This window comes from Musca autumnalis, unplaced genomic scaffold (genome assembly GCF_047663935.1).
Source record: "Musca autumnalis isolate F117 unplaced genomic scaffold, ASM4766393v1 scaffold_3, whole genome shotgun sequence".
Lineage (NCBI taxonomy): Eukaryota > Metazoa > Arthropoda > Insecta > Diptera > Muscidae > Musca > Musca autumnalis.
In genome coordinates, this window is record NW_027411866.1 from 8,665,194 (window position 1) to 8,682,610 (window position 17,417).

At 34.6% G+C, this 17,417-nt stretch overlaps 2 protein-coding genes across 4 annotated transcripts in view; one reads left to right on the forward strand and one right to left on the reverse strand.

Annotated features, from left to right (window-relative positions):
- Window positions 1-2,664: 2,664 nt before the first annotated feature.
- LOC141397237 (uncharacterized) lies at window positions 2,665-6,972 on the reverse strand. The gene has a single exon (XM_073973336.1). It carries the CDS (start codon window positions 6,712-6,714, stop codon window positions 3,274-3,276), a length of 3,441 nt encoding a protein of 1,146 aa, XP_073829437.1. The 5' UTR covers window positions 6,715-6,972; the 3' UTR covers window positions 2,665-3,273.
- A 5,264-nt stretch (window positions 6,973-12,236) lies between these two features.
- The window catches only part of exd (PBX homeobox extradenticle), a 35,759-nt gene continuing 30,578 nt past the window's right edge, over window positions 12,237-17,417 (forward strand). For 2 of the 3 annotated variants that reach the window (XM_073974151.1, XM_073974154.1), the window contains exon 1: window positions 12,258-12,397. The gene's annotated coding sequence lies outside the window, so the exon portion shown is untranslated. Of the gene's footprint in view, window positions 12,398-17,417 lie in introns of all 3 variants that reach the window. The other variant, XM_073974147.1, reaches the window with a different exon arrangement.

Genomic DNA, 17,417 nt, shown 5'->3' on the forward strand with positions numbered 1-17,417 from the left:
AAATGTCGAATAATTTTCAAAAGAATGATGAGAAAGAAATGCAAAACTGTAATTTTGAAGAAATACAAATTGAATGCAGTGACATCTTGGGTACTGATCAATATGAAAAAGAAGATGTTTATTTCCTCCCGACAGCCAATTTGAAAGACGTAGGAAGACTTAAAGACGACGCTCTTGAATATTTTGCGGGCTACATTATTCGTGAACTACATCTTAACCAGTACCTGAGCCATGAAAATACCATAACATGGATCGACCAAATTTCTAAAGGGTTCCTAAAAAAACCTTCGAAGCAGTTTCTTCTGAAAATAAAAGAACTTGAAGACATTTTTTACTATGTAAACGGAAATGGTATTGACCACAATGTGCAATTGCACGATAGAATGTGCAAAATGAGCGCAAATATAGATCTATCAGAAAACATAAAAAAGTTTTTCTTCAAATGTCGCATATATTTTCGCATAAAAATAGAAAAGTCTAAACAAAGAATGTCTAATCGAAAGAAATTAATGAAAATTCAACTCTAGTTAGCTGGTTATTTAATTCTTGTATTAAATTGTTTCTATAATTATTAACTTATGTAACATATTCTATACATTGTTAGTTTTTAATTCATATTATAAAATAAAAAATAATTCATATTATTTAGTTTATGCAAATTTCTAAGTTTTCTTCAAAAGATGTGTATGAGAAACAATTCATATAAATAAAAATTTGCATATCAAGTACAAACTGAGGAAGTTTCAATTTTCCGAGAAAATTTATCACAAGTTGATATAGTTCCTTTCTTCAGTAGCATTTTGAGATTCCAGTGTTTCTTACATTTTGGTGTTTGGAAACAAATCATACTTCAACGTTATTGACGAAGTTTTACAATGATTTCAACATGCATGTAAAGGAAATGTTCCGATGCGCTCCAATTAGTTGACTGGTGAACCAAAAAACAACATGTTTATATCTTATTTTTTGGGCAGCCTTGGAGACAAATTAAGCTTATCAAAAACCATTGTTGTAGACTAATTGCATTTCTATCACCATAAATATGGAAATGAGGTACATATGTCTTACTTCATGCTGATGTCGGTTTTCATTGTGGGAGATGAATCAAAACTTAATTATTATCCGTAACAAGAAATTTACTTAAAACAGTACTTTATTCAAATGAGCTCGTGATTTGCGATAAAAGTGTATAAAAAAGCGTTTTGTAGAAAAAGATGAAAGCGTTTTAAAAAATGATAAAAAACCAATTAATATTTCCAATTGAATGTAAACAAAACAAACCATGGCAATAAATATTTCAAATAAAAAAACTTGTTGCTTTTGTTATTAGTCGTTTGAAGTTATAAGCAAACCGGCATCAGAGTTGTTTTTTTATAATTTCATGAACCTGCCCAACCTTCTAATAATTGAACCATGCAACTGACTACATTTTTCACTTCTGTCGATTATTTTTAAAACTAACGGGAATTGTCGTTACTTTGACAGATTACTTATAAACAAAAAACGGCTTAAAGCATTTTTTTCTTAATAAACACATTGACGCACGGAAATGACGAAAAAATTGGGACACGAATAAAATGTCTCAAAAACATAATTTACTAGGCGGTTACACAAGACAGACTGTCTGCAAATACAACTCTGATTTACTAACACATACATACATACATTTGTCGGCTGTCTCCCAGCTGTCCATCATTTTTTCGCAGACAGTCGGGCAACAAATTTTTGACATTTTTTATAAAAAATAAGTGAAATAGTAATTGAAATGTGTATGAAACAAATGAACATGAACAAAAACAAAATATGTGAAAGGAAACAAAAAGAAATCGACGATTTCCATTCATAATTTTAAAACTGTTTTTGCAGTTGTCTGGACGCCTACGTCACACAGGCAAGTTTTGGGTTTTTGACAATTTTGAACTCAACTGTCCTGTCATGCGTAAACGCAGAGTTAAAAAATAAAATTATAGCTCTGTTCCAGAACTAAAAAGTTTTTACAATTTTTGCCACTTTTACACATTTTGCGTTCCCCTACACAAAATGTATATGAAAATCGTTTACGGCTTTTACAACTTTTACGACTTTTACCACTTTATAAAGTACGGGAACAGGCCATATACATATATGTATGTGATAAAAGAATTTCAATCAACAAACAAAAATAATACTTTCTGTGTGGCCCATTACTATGTTCATCTATGCGTTTTGTTAAAATCATGATTAATTTGGTTTTTTGATTGAATCTAAAAAATAAGACTAAAATGTATGTATGCTCTTGCAAAATTTCAAGAAAATGCATTTCGGAAAATGGGATAATATTGCAGATTTTGTTGTAATGACGGATCCTAAAACCAAGCTTTTCCGCGGTTTTGGTTTCACTACTTACTCCCATTCGTATATGATTGATAATATCCCATACTCGCCTTCATAAGATTAATATACCATAAAACAGTTTTTCATTTTATAACGTTTTTTGTTTCCCCTGTAAAATTATTATTTTGTTAGTTACGACTTTTGGCATTTATGGTGACTATATGTAATTTGAAAGCACATTTCATTGACATCTATCCTATATCTAAACTTATCTTCTCGTTAAGTCTTCACACTCATCAGAGTGTAATGACACATTACCCACAATATCTATTCAAAAACAAACAACAGTTCTTTACATGATTTGAATCATCATTTTTATTTGTTACTTTTTTTATAAAAAAAATACCTTTACAATATTTGCAAATATGTATGTTTGATGATGTGTGTATACACTTCCACCGAGTGTACGTAAACGTTGTTTTGTTATCTATTATGGACTGGTATGCTTATATCTAAAATAGTGATATTTTGTTATCTTTATTGCTAAAAAACAAAACAAGATATTTTTAAATTTCCTACCAGAAAAACTGTATATAGTGAACACGATAAAGTTATGGTATGTATTTAAGAGGCACATGCATATAGAAACATTATTGTAATACTTTTTTTCCTAGACTTTTCTGTTTTTTGATTTTGATTCATTAAGGATTCCTTTGTTGAGCAAATAGTTATAGTTTTTTTTTTGTAATAAAAATAATAGATTTAAAACTAAATACCAATCACTTTGATAAACAAAAAAAAAATGGAATTTTGAATACTTAAAACTAGAAAACAATATCCTTTTTTAAAAAATTAGATAATGTGTTGTGTATAAAAATATGTATAATTATTTATGTATAAAAAAATTAGTAATAAAATGGAATTTTTGTTTTTAGAAACAATGCTTCTCTAATTCTTTACTTAATAGTCTATGTTCCCTTGAGCCCCGGTAATGATAACATCGATCCATATTCTGGCAGCAGCATCTGATGCTGCTTGCAAATAGTATTTCCTTTTCTTTGTCTTAACAATGAAGGTGCAATGGGGACGACTGCTTTTGGAGGCATTTAAATGATCCATATATACTTCATCTATGGAAGAGAAATAAGCTCCTCCTCTTGGTTTGCGCTCACTTTTATCAGAATAATAGATAAATGCATTGCGTTGACGATCGAAGACAAACCATCGCTTCGACCAGGTGTGGAATGTTGAACCCAATTTATGTAAATAACCACGACAGGAATATTCATCGATAAATATGTGAGGGCATAAATCAATTTGATGTCCTGCCGAAATAATGTGTCTGCGCAAATCTAAATCTTGGGCAAATATGGGCATATAACGGGTTAAGGGTCTTTGATGTTTGGCCATGAGAATTTTACGCCTTTCACTACCCTCACTGGAAGACAATACACTGCTGCAGCGTTTTTCTAAACTGCAACTACGGGGACTTTCGGGACTTGCAGTCCGCAGCGAAGGATTCTCCATAAAAGATTTCCTTTTGGGTCCTGGTGTCAAATCATCAGCTGTCTCTGAATTCGATTCAGACAGAGGCCTTTGATTACTGCTGGAGGGGACAGAATTTTGTTTCTCATAAGAATTTTGTGACTTTTGTTGGTGTGTTTGAGGTAAAGGTTCGGAAACCTTTCTTTCAATGGAAGTAACTGAAATGCGTTTTTGTTCAACATTCTCCTTGTTTTCCTTAATTAATCCGCCTTGGCCTTTTAGGGTATTTAAGTACTTTTGTTGTTGTTCGACAGAAGTTTCGTTGTTTAGTTTTCTAAGGATTTCTTCGATTTTGTGGCGTTCTTGCTCCAATGCCTTTTGTTCATGTTTGGAAGCTAATAATTTGCGATTTCTTTCAATTTCCTTAATGGATTCCATAATTCTATTGCTGGCTTCCTTGGAAGCTTTGTTGTTGCTGGACACCACTTCATCTACCTCATCCCTATCTATACTGTCTTGTGAGGCTCTGCGACTGCTGGTATTGCTTGTATTCAGTAACCTCAAGGAATTTTGTGGTATCTCAATTTTGTTATTGTAAAACATATTTTCATTAAAAGATTTTGACATTAAATCCTCGCTGTTATTGTGACTTGTTTTGGGACACAGAATTTCCGTGGAGCCAAACAAAGATTGTGACATAATGGATTGCGAAGAACCTGCAGTTTTATTGCTCAAAATTTGTGTTGCTAATTTCTCTTCGAGGTCCTTAAATTTCTGCTCACAATCCTGTAAATCGTTGAGCAAACAGACCAAACGTTTTCTTAAATTCTTTTGTGTCTCCGAGGAGGTAGTTTCTTGTTGTTCGATCTTTTCCATGGCCACTTTAGTTTCTTCAATCTGCTTGAGCAAGATGGACTCTTCATTATGTAAGTCTTCACACTGAGCCTGCCAATCGGACTCTCCTTCCAGATATTGAAATTCCAAATCTTCAAAGGCTTTACGGTCATTCTCCAAGGACTCGCACACATTTGCCAATTCTTCTTTGAGACATTGATTATCAGGTTTCTGTTTGAGCATTGCCTTTAATTTTTCCACCTGATCCTGTTTCATTTCTATGGATTGCTTTAATTTGGCCTGTTGATTCTCTTCCATAACCCTAGTGGCATTACGTTGAGCCTCCAGGCGATGGATCCTTTGTTGCAAGGTCTTATAATCTTGTTCCAACTTGTGTTTTGCATCATTGAGGGCCTGTATTTCACCCAAAACCAAGGCGTTTTCCATATCCATTTCAATTAAGGCCTCATTATCCTGGTGCTGGAGGGCTGAAATCTCTTCTTTTAAATTATTCAGGCGTCTCAGCAAGTCTTCCCTTTCGATATGTAGCTTTTCTTGATCTAAATTTTTATTCTTCAAACTAGACAAACTTCCTCTTGATTTTGTCTTCAGGCCGGTGGTGTTCGGTTTCGTAATATTCCTCGGAGCTGGTGTGGGTTTCTTCATTAGCTTGGGAGAATTGTGCGGTGATACCAAGGATTTTATATCTATAGTTAAATTGTTTATGTTTTTATTACTTCTCCTTGTGCCCAGTGGAGTATTATTGGCCGACAAGGTCTTATTAACATTTCTAGAACTTTCTTCAATGGCCTCAATCTCCTTTTGGAACTTTTCCTCAAAATTCCTGATGAGGTCTTCATAATTCGTTGTTCTACTAAAGTCTTGGTTAAATGGTGCGGATATTTCCTTTTTGGGTGAAGATAAACAATTGGTACGTATTTTAGACCTTGGACTTTGTGGCACATATCTTACATTTTCATAACCTCCACTACTTTTGCACTGTGTATGTTGCTCAATTTCGACACATTTATCGCCCACAATTCTAACATTCTCATAACCGCTTGATTTTCCTCCTGGAGAAGCCGAAATCTCATTGGCAGCCTTTTGAAATGGAGATTTCTTTTCTCTGGGCAAGGAGCCATTAGTTTTAATGCGATTTTGAATAATTGGGGAGGAACTCAAACTACCGCCACCACTGCGATCTTGGCGTTCTGCATATTCCGTACAAATCTGTAGCATATCTTCTAAATAGTCGCTATTATCAAATGCTTGCCTTTCTGATTCTTCTTCGCTTGATTTCTGCGGTGTGGAGGTATTTTGAACTTTCGATAAGAATTCCATACTTTCGTTATGATTTGATTTTGCTGCTGTACTGGTCGGAATGTTGTTCGCAAATAAGTTTTCGTTATGTTTTTCATTGATATTCTTATCTTTGCGATGATTCTCAGCTAAATTCTTGGCAAAATTGGCATATTTTTGACCCAGAACATCTTTCGCGGGCATATTTACTGTCACCAAATCCGATGAGAAAACCTTGGGACATTGCCAACCATTGATATCTAATGGCTTTAAATTATTATACGTTTTGTCAAATACTCCTTCCTTTTCCTCCGACTTCCGCCTGCGATTAGGATTGATATTTGTTTCATAGAAATAATCCAACATTGCATTTTCATCCTTCTCAAAATCTTCCAGTCTATTGCCAATAGCTGTTCTCATTTGTTCTGCTTCAATGGGATTATTGTAACGCAAATAATAAGAGTCTCCCAAGGTAATCATGGCTCCCTGTTTCAAATCCACCTCCGTATCGATAGATTGGCCATCAATTAAGATGCGTGCTCCTCTTTCGGGTACCAAAGTTACTTGATTTTCCTCACTACGATATATCAGGCAATGCAACGGTCGCACTCCAGCGCCCGACAAGGATATATTACTGTGCAATGATGAACCAATTGTGGTGTCTCCAACTGGAATATTGTGTATGGTTACTGCAGTACTTAAACGTCCACCTCCCAAACTAACTAAATGTGGTTCATTGGCTGCCACTCGCAAAGAGGGATCTTTTTTCGACGACAATGACATATTCCCACTTTTCTTTTGTTCTATATGGCTGGCTTTTATGTAAATAAAAAGAAATTCGAAATTATTATTTTTCCACTCAGCTCCGTAGCATTTTAGTTTGCTTTATGAAACAGGAAGACACGGGATTATTACAGTTTTATAAATTTAATTTTATCTTTTAAAAATATTATTTTAATTCTTCGATTTTTTGTTGTATTTTTTCAAGGGAATCAGCGAGAAATTGGCAATGCTTGCGAGTTTTGTAAATAATAAAATAAAAATGTCACAAAAACATGACAAATTAGAGATGGAAAACAATCGATAGTATCAATTGTTTCGTCGCAATATCGATAGTCATTTAATACTAACGATAACAGTTCATTTCCATTGCTCTGTTACAACAACTTGAATCACAACAACTAAAAAGTTTACAAAAACAACATTGTTGTTATTGAAAATTAATTGTCAAAAATAAATATTGAATAACAGGGTCGTTCCAATTTTTTTTCAGGGAAAACGTAAATACGTTTTGAGAGTCCTCTAAAATAGAACAAATTTGAATCAAATGTAAATACATGGCCTGTTCCCGTACTTTATAAAGTGGTAAAAGTCGTAAACGATTTTCATATAAATTTTGTGTACGGGAACGCAAAATGTGTAAAAGTGGTAAAAATTGTAAAAACTTTTTAGTTCTGGAACAGAGCTATAATAAATAGTACGTAATAGTACGTTTATATATAACCGGATTTAACAAACCCACTGGGTTTCAAATGTCAATTCCATTGGCTATATGTCAAATAAATCCTCACAAAGAAGGTTAACCCGGCAAAAAAGCTCTAATGTGTATGGCGTTTTACACTAGAGCCTTTTTGCCGGGTTAACCTTCTTTGTGAAGATTTGTTTGACATATAACCAATGGAATTGACATTTAAAAACCAGTGGGTTTGTTAAATTCGGTTATATATAAACGTACTATTAACCCACTTCGAGAGGATTTATTTGCCGTTTGCGTTTGACATTTTAAATCCAAACCCACTGGGTTAATCCGGTTAAGTGTAACCGGGGTATAACGCATTCAGAACTCTCGTAGGTAATTTTTATTCACGTTCATTCGCAGAATTTTGTAATTTATTCGAGGGTTGAACAACGAATAGAGAACGGACGACGTACCGTGGAAACGGGCTATAACTTAGGGGTAGTTTACACTATATGTAAATGTCATATGACATGAAATTTTCCATCGTTAAATATTCACAAATATGTGGAATATTGGAGATTTTCCTTACGCCATTTATTCTGTGCGTCCACCCCAACAAAAATATAATAAAATTACGTCTCCACATTGCCTCCGTGGGTAGATATGGAAGGTTTTTATTTCGTGTCATATGACATTGATAGATAGTGTAAACTACCTCTTAGTAGGTTTTCATAGTTCTGGAACAGACCACATGTAACCAAATTTAATGCCTGTTCCAGAACCTGCAAGAAGCTACTATTTTTTACTAAAATTTTTTCCTTCATGATATCGAAAAAATAGTAAAAAATAGTAGATTCTTGCAAAGGTCGAATAAATCATGATAAAGGAAGTTAAAATGCCATTTACATTGGAGCTCTTTTACTAGAGCAAAACGAAGAAAGCAAGCAACGACCTGATTGTGTTTCGTAATAAAAACAAAAAACCGATAGGTACCTATATTATCGTGAAGGCCTTGTTACATAAGCTGCTTCGCCTGGTTGCCTTGCTTTTCTGCTTCATTTCTGATATAACAAATATAAAAGAATAAAGAAGGCCGAGCAAATTTCGAACTGGGCTGCCCTTTTCTTTTTTATTCTTTTATCAGAAGTAAGCAAGGTAGGCAGGCAAGGCAGCTTATGTACTCATTTCTTTAATTTGTCATCACTATTAATTTGGAAATACAAATGGCGGAAATGTCAATGATTTTGTTGACATTTTAAACAAGTACTTCACAGAAATATAAAGAAGAGAAAACAACTCATTTCATTTCAATAAAAAACACAAAAATACAAATAACTTTGCTGAAAAATGTGTACTGTCGCTAAAGGCTTATCCACAAAATCGGAAAATTGCTAAAGCTAGGGTTTTTAAGGACATGTTTATATTATAGTCTTTTGTAGGGTTATCCTTCTTAATGTGCATTTATTTGACGTATGTATACGCAAAGTAATTGACATTTGAAACCCAGTGAGCTTGTTAAATCCGGTTATATATAAACGTACTATAATGCTAAGTTTACATTTACGAAATCCACTCGATTTCAACTGTCAAATCCATAGGTTAAACGTCCAGATGAGATTTCATTTGACGTTTGAGCTATGGAATTGACAGTTGAAATCGAGTGGATTTCGTAAATGTAAACTTAGCATTAGCATAAGTTAGGGTTTTTAGTCCGATAATATCGATAGACAAAACCTATCTATCTATATTGAATGATTAAAAAATAATCGATAGTGCCATCGATTTTTTGCCAGCTTTATACTATGTTTACATTTACGAAATCCACTCGATTTCATCTGTCAATTCCTTTGTGTATACGTCAAATGAAAACTCATCTGAAATCGATTGGATTTCATTTGACGTTTGAGCAATGAAATTTACATTTGAAATCGAGTGGATTTCGTAAATGTAAACATAGTGTTAGTTCTGGAACAGGCATTCTATTTTGCACTTAATTCCAGGATTTTACACTAGCACAAAAGCGGGGTACGCATTATGAGTTTTGACTGTCGATTTTTTGGAATTATCGATAACTGTCAAACAGCCCAGCAAACACAAAATATTTTGTGGTTGTCTGATGACTGACAAAAATGAACGGCCACACTGGCAAGCAACTGATTATTTGAGCAAAACTGATTGTGTGTACCCCACTTTAATAACGAGTTTTTGAAGAGCGTGACTTTTATTTGAAGAACATTCAGTGCGATTGTCAAATTAAAACTAAAGCTTGCGAGTTTTGTAAATAATAAAATAAAAATGTCACAAAAACATGACAAATTAGAGATGGAAAACAATCGATAGTATCAATTATTTCGTCGCAATATCGATAGCATGGCACAATTACCCAGGTAGTGGCATCGTAAAATTTTGAATATGTTATGTCAAAACTTTCTTTAGTCCGTGTTTACACACACGGGAAAGTAAATTCAGTTTTTAGGCAATAGGGGGTAGGAAAGAGTATTGAGGAGCTCTTTCCTCTCCGCTATCTCCCAAAAACTCAATTTACTTTCCCGAGAAATTTGTGTGTCTAAACACAGACTTATGTTGTTGGAGAAATTACAACAAAAATAATAAGGGATTTGACTTTTCGTATTCGATCAGCTGGTGTGATACCACTACCTGGTAGTTCTGTCATGATCGATAGTCATTTAATACTAACGATAACAGTACGTTTCCATTGCTCTGTTCCAGGGGCTGGATACTTGTTCTATGAAAATTTGAAATGAAAAATATTTCCTTTATAATTTTTTTTCATTTGACAGTTTTTTCCATTATAGAAGTTTTCATTTCACATTTTCATAGAAACAGAATTCAGCCTAGAGCTGGCAACAAATCGATGGCACTATCGATAAAATCGATTATTTATATATAGTTTTGCCTATCGATATTATCGGAAAAAAAATCCGCAACCTAAAATTCATTGAAATAAATTGAAATTTCGCTGCTTTTCGGTTTTGTGTGTGTGAGAAAGTAAAGGCCTACGTACATAAGCTGCCTTGCCGCTTACCTTGCTTACTTCTGATAAAAGAATAAAAAAGAAAAGGGCAACCCAGTTCGAAATTTCCTCGGCCTTCTTCGGAAAACAAAAAGAAATCGACGATTTTCATTCATAATTTTACAACTGTTTTCGAAGATGACTGGACGCCTACGTCACAGAGGCAAGTTGTCGGATTTTGACAATCAATACATGAAGTCAACTGTCCTGTCATATGTAAACGCAGGGTAACACATAAGCTTCGTTCCAGAACTAAAAAGTTTTTACACATTTAACACATTTTAAACATTTTTCCCCAAAATGCGTTCCCGTACACCAAAAAAGTTGAAAAATGTTTACTTCTCTTTGAACAAAAATGGCGCTGAATGGCTTTCTCTTTAGAAACTTTTTACACGACAAATTTGAGCGAGCAAAAATGTGCAACATGTTTGCCGGCTTCCGATTCGCTGACACGCCGTCTTTGACATTTGCTCCAGATTTTTTGACGTTTCTGCCATTTTCCGTTCCCGTACATTTTAGAAAAATGTGTGCGTTGAACTCATTTTTGACAGTTTTCTCTTTTGAACATTTTACCATTAAAAAAGTACTGGAACGAAGCTATACATACATTTGTCGTTTGCATCCCAGCTGTCCATCATTTTTTTTTAACAAATTTTTTACATTTTGTGAAAAAAGAAGTGAGATGATAATTTAAATATGTGTTGAAAACAAAAGAATAGGTACAAAAACAAAATATGTGAACGGAAAACAAAAAGAGATCTATGATTTTCATTCATAATTTTACAACTGTTTTTGCAGTTTTCTGGACGCCTACGTCACAGAGGAAAGTTTTGGGTTTTTGACAATCAATACATGAAGTCAACTGTCCTGTCTTTTGTAAACGCAGGGTGAACCTGCAAGAAGCTACTACTCATTAGAGCTGGCAAAAAAGCGATGGCACCATCGATAATATCGATTATTTTTTAAAAATACAATATCGATAGAGAGTTTTGTTTATCGATATTATCGGATTAAAAATTCCTAACCTAAAATTCATTGAAATTAATAGAAATTCGCGGCTTTTCGGTTTTGTGGATGTAAGAAAGTAAGTTAAGTTGGTAGTCACATGTACAATTTTTTTCGAAAAAGTAAAATGTATTTTTATTAAATAAAAGCAATTGTTTTTTTACTTTTTGATTTCTGTGAACTATTTGTGTAAAATGTCAACAAAAGCGTAGACATTTCCACCGTTTTCATTTCCAAATTAATGGCGGTAGCAAATTAACGATAATATCGATAGCAATCGATTTTTAAACTATTATATCGAAAATATCTAATGTTGTGAATATCGATGGTTTGCCAGCTTTACCAGCAACCACAAAATAATTTGTGGTTGCCTGATGACTAACAAAAATGAACGGCCACACTGGCAAGCAAACGATTTTTTGAGCAAAACTGACATTCAAAACTTATCGTGTGTACCTCACTTTAAAAACGAGTTTTTGAAGAGTGTGACTTTTATTTGAAGAACATTCAGTGCGATTGTAAAACTAAAACTAATGCTAGGTTTACATTTACGAAATCCACTCGATTTCAACTGTCAATTCCATTGCTCAAACGTCAAATGAGCAATGGAATTGAAATCCATTGGATTTCATTTGACGTTTAACCAATGGAATTGACAGTTGAAATCGAATGGATTTCGTAAATGTGAACCTAGCATAAAACACGTGTTAATGCTGTTTCTACATTTAAATTTGACCGAAATGCATTATTTCTACCAGTTTGCCACATGGCATACATCTTATTTGAAGTCACACCCATTGCAGAGTTGTATTTCAATCAACCAAATCATTAACATGTTCGTTAAGTTTTCGCCATACTTGTTTCAGCAGCTTGACGAAGAAAAATAATACATACAGAGAAAAACTTAAAAAAGAGCCACAAAAAAGTTTTTTGGAAGCGTTTTTTAATAAATTTACTAAGAAATTGTGGTAATTATTAATAAATTATTAACAAAAATATACAAAAAACAATACCAAGTGTCTGTGATATAAAAAATGTGTAAATGTAAACAAAGAAACGTGTTAAAAAGCAATTAAAATCCCTGTTGACAAAATGTGAAGTTCACACAGCACAACATCACTTTTTCTCTATTCTCAAGAAAAAATTCTGGTGGAACTTAACTGAGTTTTTTCATGTTGTATATTTTCTTTGTTTAATGCTTGGATTTGGTTATTAATTTGTAATTTAGTTATATTTGTATGTGTCTGACAAATAACTTATTTTGCATTGTTTTATTGGTCCTCTACAAATTTCAAATATGATTTCGTTTAATTCCAACATGGTTCTTGTGTTTACAAGTCAAGTCTGAATCGAAGGTGTATGAGTTTGTGCGTCTGTGTGATGCGGTGGGTATGTCTTCTTTATGCCTGCCTTCAGCTCGACTATTGTTTGTTTGGCTTGGCTCCCCCATTATTCCCATTATTCTCCATTCCGAATGCGGTGTGTGTGTGTGTTTTATTGCGACATATTTTTCTGTTTTATGGCCTTTGCGAGTTTTAATAGCTTTTATATGATTTGTTTATATTTTTTCTGTGGTTTATTTTTTTGTTTACCTTTTCGGCGGCATTGTGGAAATATGTTGGTAAACTGACTTTTATAATGGTGCTACCCGTTAAGAACTAATTAAAAGTTAATGGGGTGTTATATTGGTGCCCGGTCGGTTCCTCAAAGGAAAATGAATGTTAACGCTCTTTTATTAGAGGTATATGCCGGGATTTTGTTTGAGATTTTAATTATTTTTCTGATACCGATATTTGATGAGGGATTGTAAAGTAATTATCTATACGATTTCATTTTTCTTATTTCCATTATTTGGAAAAGATAATGGCCATTGAGGTCTCGAGATCTTAGGAAAAGGGCGTGGTACATTCTGCACCACCTAAGCATCCAAAGATGTGATGACATATTTTGAAATACTTATGTTGTAATACTTTTAAGGTATTGATAGATTATATATCCAAAAAATTAACCGATAAAAGTAGAAGAAATTATAGGAGAAATTAATCCTTTTTAGTTATTCTTCTGGTGAGCAGCTTTGAAATGTTCTTCTTACTTCTCGAGATTGTAGCTTTGCTCTAACTTTGCCACCGTTTCACGCCTTGTTGTTTTGTTTGTTTAAAAAACGGCAAAATTAACGTTCTTAAAATCATGGTTATTTAAAATTTTCCAATAAGAAAGGTACAACGAATTTTATAGGCATTTTTTCCCAATTGGAATCTCGTATATTCCTAGGATGTGAGGAGTGGAAAAATATACAACGTTCTTAAAGATGTTAATAAGTCCTTAAATAGTTTTTGACTTAAGTAGAGTTTAGAGTCACCCACCTGAATGCCTCCGAACTTCAAGTTCAAATATTCGAAAGAACATACTTCTCAAGTCTCTCAAAGAGATTTTGATTTGTTCCGATTACAAGATAAGTGTTGATGAGTTTTACATCTGTCCAAATATAGGAGCTATAAATATGTTGGTTCAGCTTGAGATACCGCTGAATTGATGTCAAACATCATCCTTCTGGCGGAATAATTGTTGCACCCACTATTTGTACGTATGTTAAAAGTGCTAAAATCAAATCTTGTGCACTATCAGTTGCCGAAATCCTGAATCCTCTGACGTTCTCATTATTCAAGTAAGCAGCCGTTGTAGATTGGGAAATTTTTGAGTTTGGACTAAGGGTGGTCAGGAGCAGATCGCTCGAACTTTATAATGAAAATCTCTCTGTAGCGAAGTGTTTTGAAAAGTTCAAATATGAGTTCTCACTCAAAATACATATTCTGTAACGAATTTTCACTAAAGAAGTTTGACTTGCTACAACAACAACAGCACAAACTCGGCCGAGGTATAGGGCTTTTGCCTAAAGAGGTCATATTACATACATTTTTATACGAACAAAATGTATCATATTGAAATAATGGTTTTAGAGACCCCAAGTATGTTTGGACGAAATCCCTTTCAGATAATTTGGAGTCGATTTAGCTGAACAATATTACAACTTTTTTCAGGGGCAAATCCATACTTCCTTAGAAAATGACATGGAAGCTTTACCGGTAGTTGCGCACCATCTTAGAAATTAAACTAAGCTTGGAAAAATGTTACGGAACTCAAATTTTGGACCAAAACAGCTGATCCGATTGAGAGTTATCGTGCTCTTCATTTAGCCACTGTACATGGTTCCATAGGAGTTTTTATAGCTTTGGGGCTACTTTCTCAGGAATAATGGATTTGCGCCCTAAAAAAACTTGTACCGTCGTAATGGCGGCAGAGAATGCAAGTTATTACAACAAGGATCAAAGTGATTTGAGAGAAGGCCGTAAACTGCATTTTTTCGAAATTTTGTGTGGGAGGTACCCGAAGGAGTTGACATGTGTAGTCCATATTCGAACCTGATCTATGGCTTGTAGAAATATTACGGTTATCAAAGTACGGACCAAATCTGACACTCTCCTCCAAAGTTATCGTGCGCAAAATTCTCCGTATATTTTAGAACTTTTGTTGGAGAGGTAGGTACCTGAAGGAGTGGATGTGGCTTATCTTCGAACTTAAACTTTGTTTGATCAAAATATTACGAAGGCCAAATTTTAGACCCAATCGGTAGATCCGTTCGAGAGTTATGGTGAGCTCCAACCACTACACAAGGTATCAAAGGGATTTCTTGCAACTTTCAGGTTATTTTCTCAGAAAGTATCGACTTGCCCCGGTGAAACTTGTACCATCGTATGGGGGGAAGTGAATACAAGTTGTTACAACAAAAATTAAAGCGATTCGAGAGCAGGCCCTAAACTGAACTTATCCGAAATTTTGTGTGGGAGGTACCCGAAGTTGTGGACCGATTGAGTCCATATTGGAATCTTATCTAAGTCTGGTAGACATTTTACGATTTGCAAAGTATGGACCAAATCGGTTACTCCCTTCACGCACAAATTTACTGAACATTTTCGAACATTTGTGGGGGAGGTACCAGAAGGAGTGGACTGATATAACCCATCTTCGAACTTAAACTAAGTTTGGACAAAATATTACGAAAGCCAAATTTTCATCGGCTCATCCGTTCGAGAGCCAGCCAGACAGACAGACGGACGGACATGGCAAAATCAACTCCAAATTGTCTGAAACACATTTCGTCCAAACATACTTGGGGTCTAAATCCGTTATTTCGATGAGGCACATTTTGCCCGTATGAAAGTGTATATACCCTTGTTAGCATAAATGCTGAGGGTATAAAAATCGATGTCGGATTTTTTTTATGCGGCACCACCCTAAAATGTTTAGTTTTGTTAGAATTTAAGGAAGGAAACTTCGATGCCCATGTGGCCCCCAAAAGCTCAAAAATTTTCGCTGAACTGGTTCCTGGTTTATTTTCGAAAATGGGCCATATGGATTTAATCCTTAGGGTACCTCGCTCACAAAAGTTCAAATATTTGTTTAAGTGTAGTTGAAGGTCTGTTCGAGGATTATTTGGAAATTTTTACCGAAGGTACTTCTTGTGACCCAATTTACATCGATATTATGATTTTCATGGCAAGAAAATTGCGCAAAAACTCTAAATTATAAACTATTATTAGGTTGGGGGCCTTCGAATCATAGACTTGACTTTCATGACGACCACGCTGTTCCTTGTGACTGTATCAGCACATCTAGCACTTCTGTCAGGATTTCTATCATTATTAACGTCAATAGCAGGGTTTATCATCAGCGGTTCTTTGATATTACCTTCTTTGTAAACAAATTTGGAAAATACTTTTTTTTAAGTAATCCCTCTCGAAAATTTGAAAAATTGTCCACATGTTTGCGTTCTGTGACTGGCAAAAAATCTAGAAATAATATTTTGATTCTTCGATATTAATTATTTGGGAAATTCATTCTTTAAGTAACATCTCTCGGAAATTTGAAAATTTTTCCACATGTTGCGTTTTTATACCCTCAACATTTATGCCAACGAGGGTATATACACTTTCATACGGGCCTCATCGAAATAATGGTTTTAGACCCCAAGTATGTTTGGACGAAATGTGTTTCAAACAATTTGGAGTTGATTGAGCAATGTCCGTCCGTCTGGCTGCCTGGAGCGCACGATAACTCTCGAACGGATCAACCGATTCGATCCAAAATTTGGCTTTCGTAATATTTTGTCCAAACTTAGTTTAAGTTCGAAGATGGGCTATATCGGTCCACTCCTTCCGGTACCTCCCCCACAAAAGTTCGAAAATGATCGGAAAATTTGTGTGCACGATAACTCAATTTGGTTCATACTTTGCCCAGCGTGAAATGTGTACCATACTTGAATAAGGTTTCAATATGGACCCAATCGGTCCACTCCTTCTGGTACCTCCCACACAAAATTTCGGATAAGTTCAGTTTAGGGCCATCTCTCGAATCGCTTTGATATTTGTTTTAGCAACTTTTTATTCAATGCCCCCCATACGACGGTACAAGTTTTATCAGGGGCAAGTCCATACTTCCTGAGAAAATAGCCTGAAAGTTGCAAAAAAACTCCTATGACCCCGTGTGAGGTGTTTGGAGCGCAAGATAACTCTCGAACGGATCTGCCGATTCGGTCCAAAATTTGGCCTTAGTAGTATTTTGTCCAAACATAGTTTAAGTTCGAAGATAAGCCATATCGGTCCACTCCTTCAGGTAAAAGTTCAAAAATGTTCGGAAAAATTGTTCGTACGGTAACTCCTGAAGAGAGTGGCCGAATTGGCCCATACTTTACACATCTTAATATTTATACAAGATATAAATCAGGTTCAAATATGGACTATATTAGTCCACTCCATCCGGTATATCACATACAAAATTTCACATAAGTTCACTTTAAGACCTGATATCGAATCACTTTGATTTTTTTTGAAGCAACTTGCATTCGCTGCCTCAATTACGATGGTAACAGTTTTTTCAGGGGCAAATCCACACTTCTTGAGCAAACAGCCCGAAGGGTGTAAAAACCCCTAT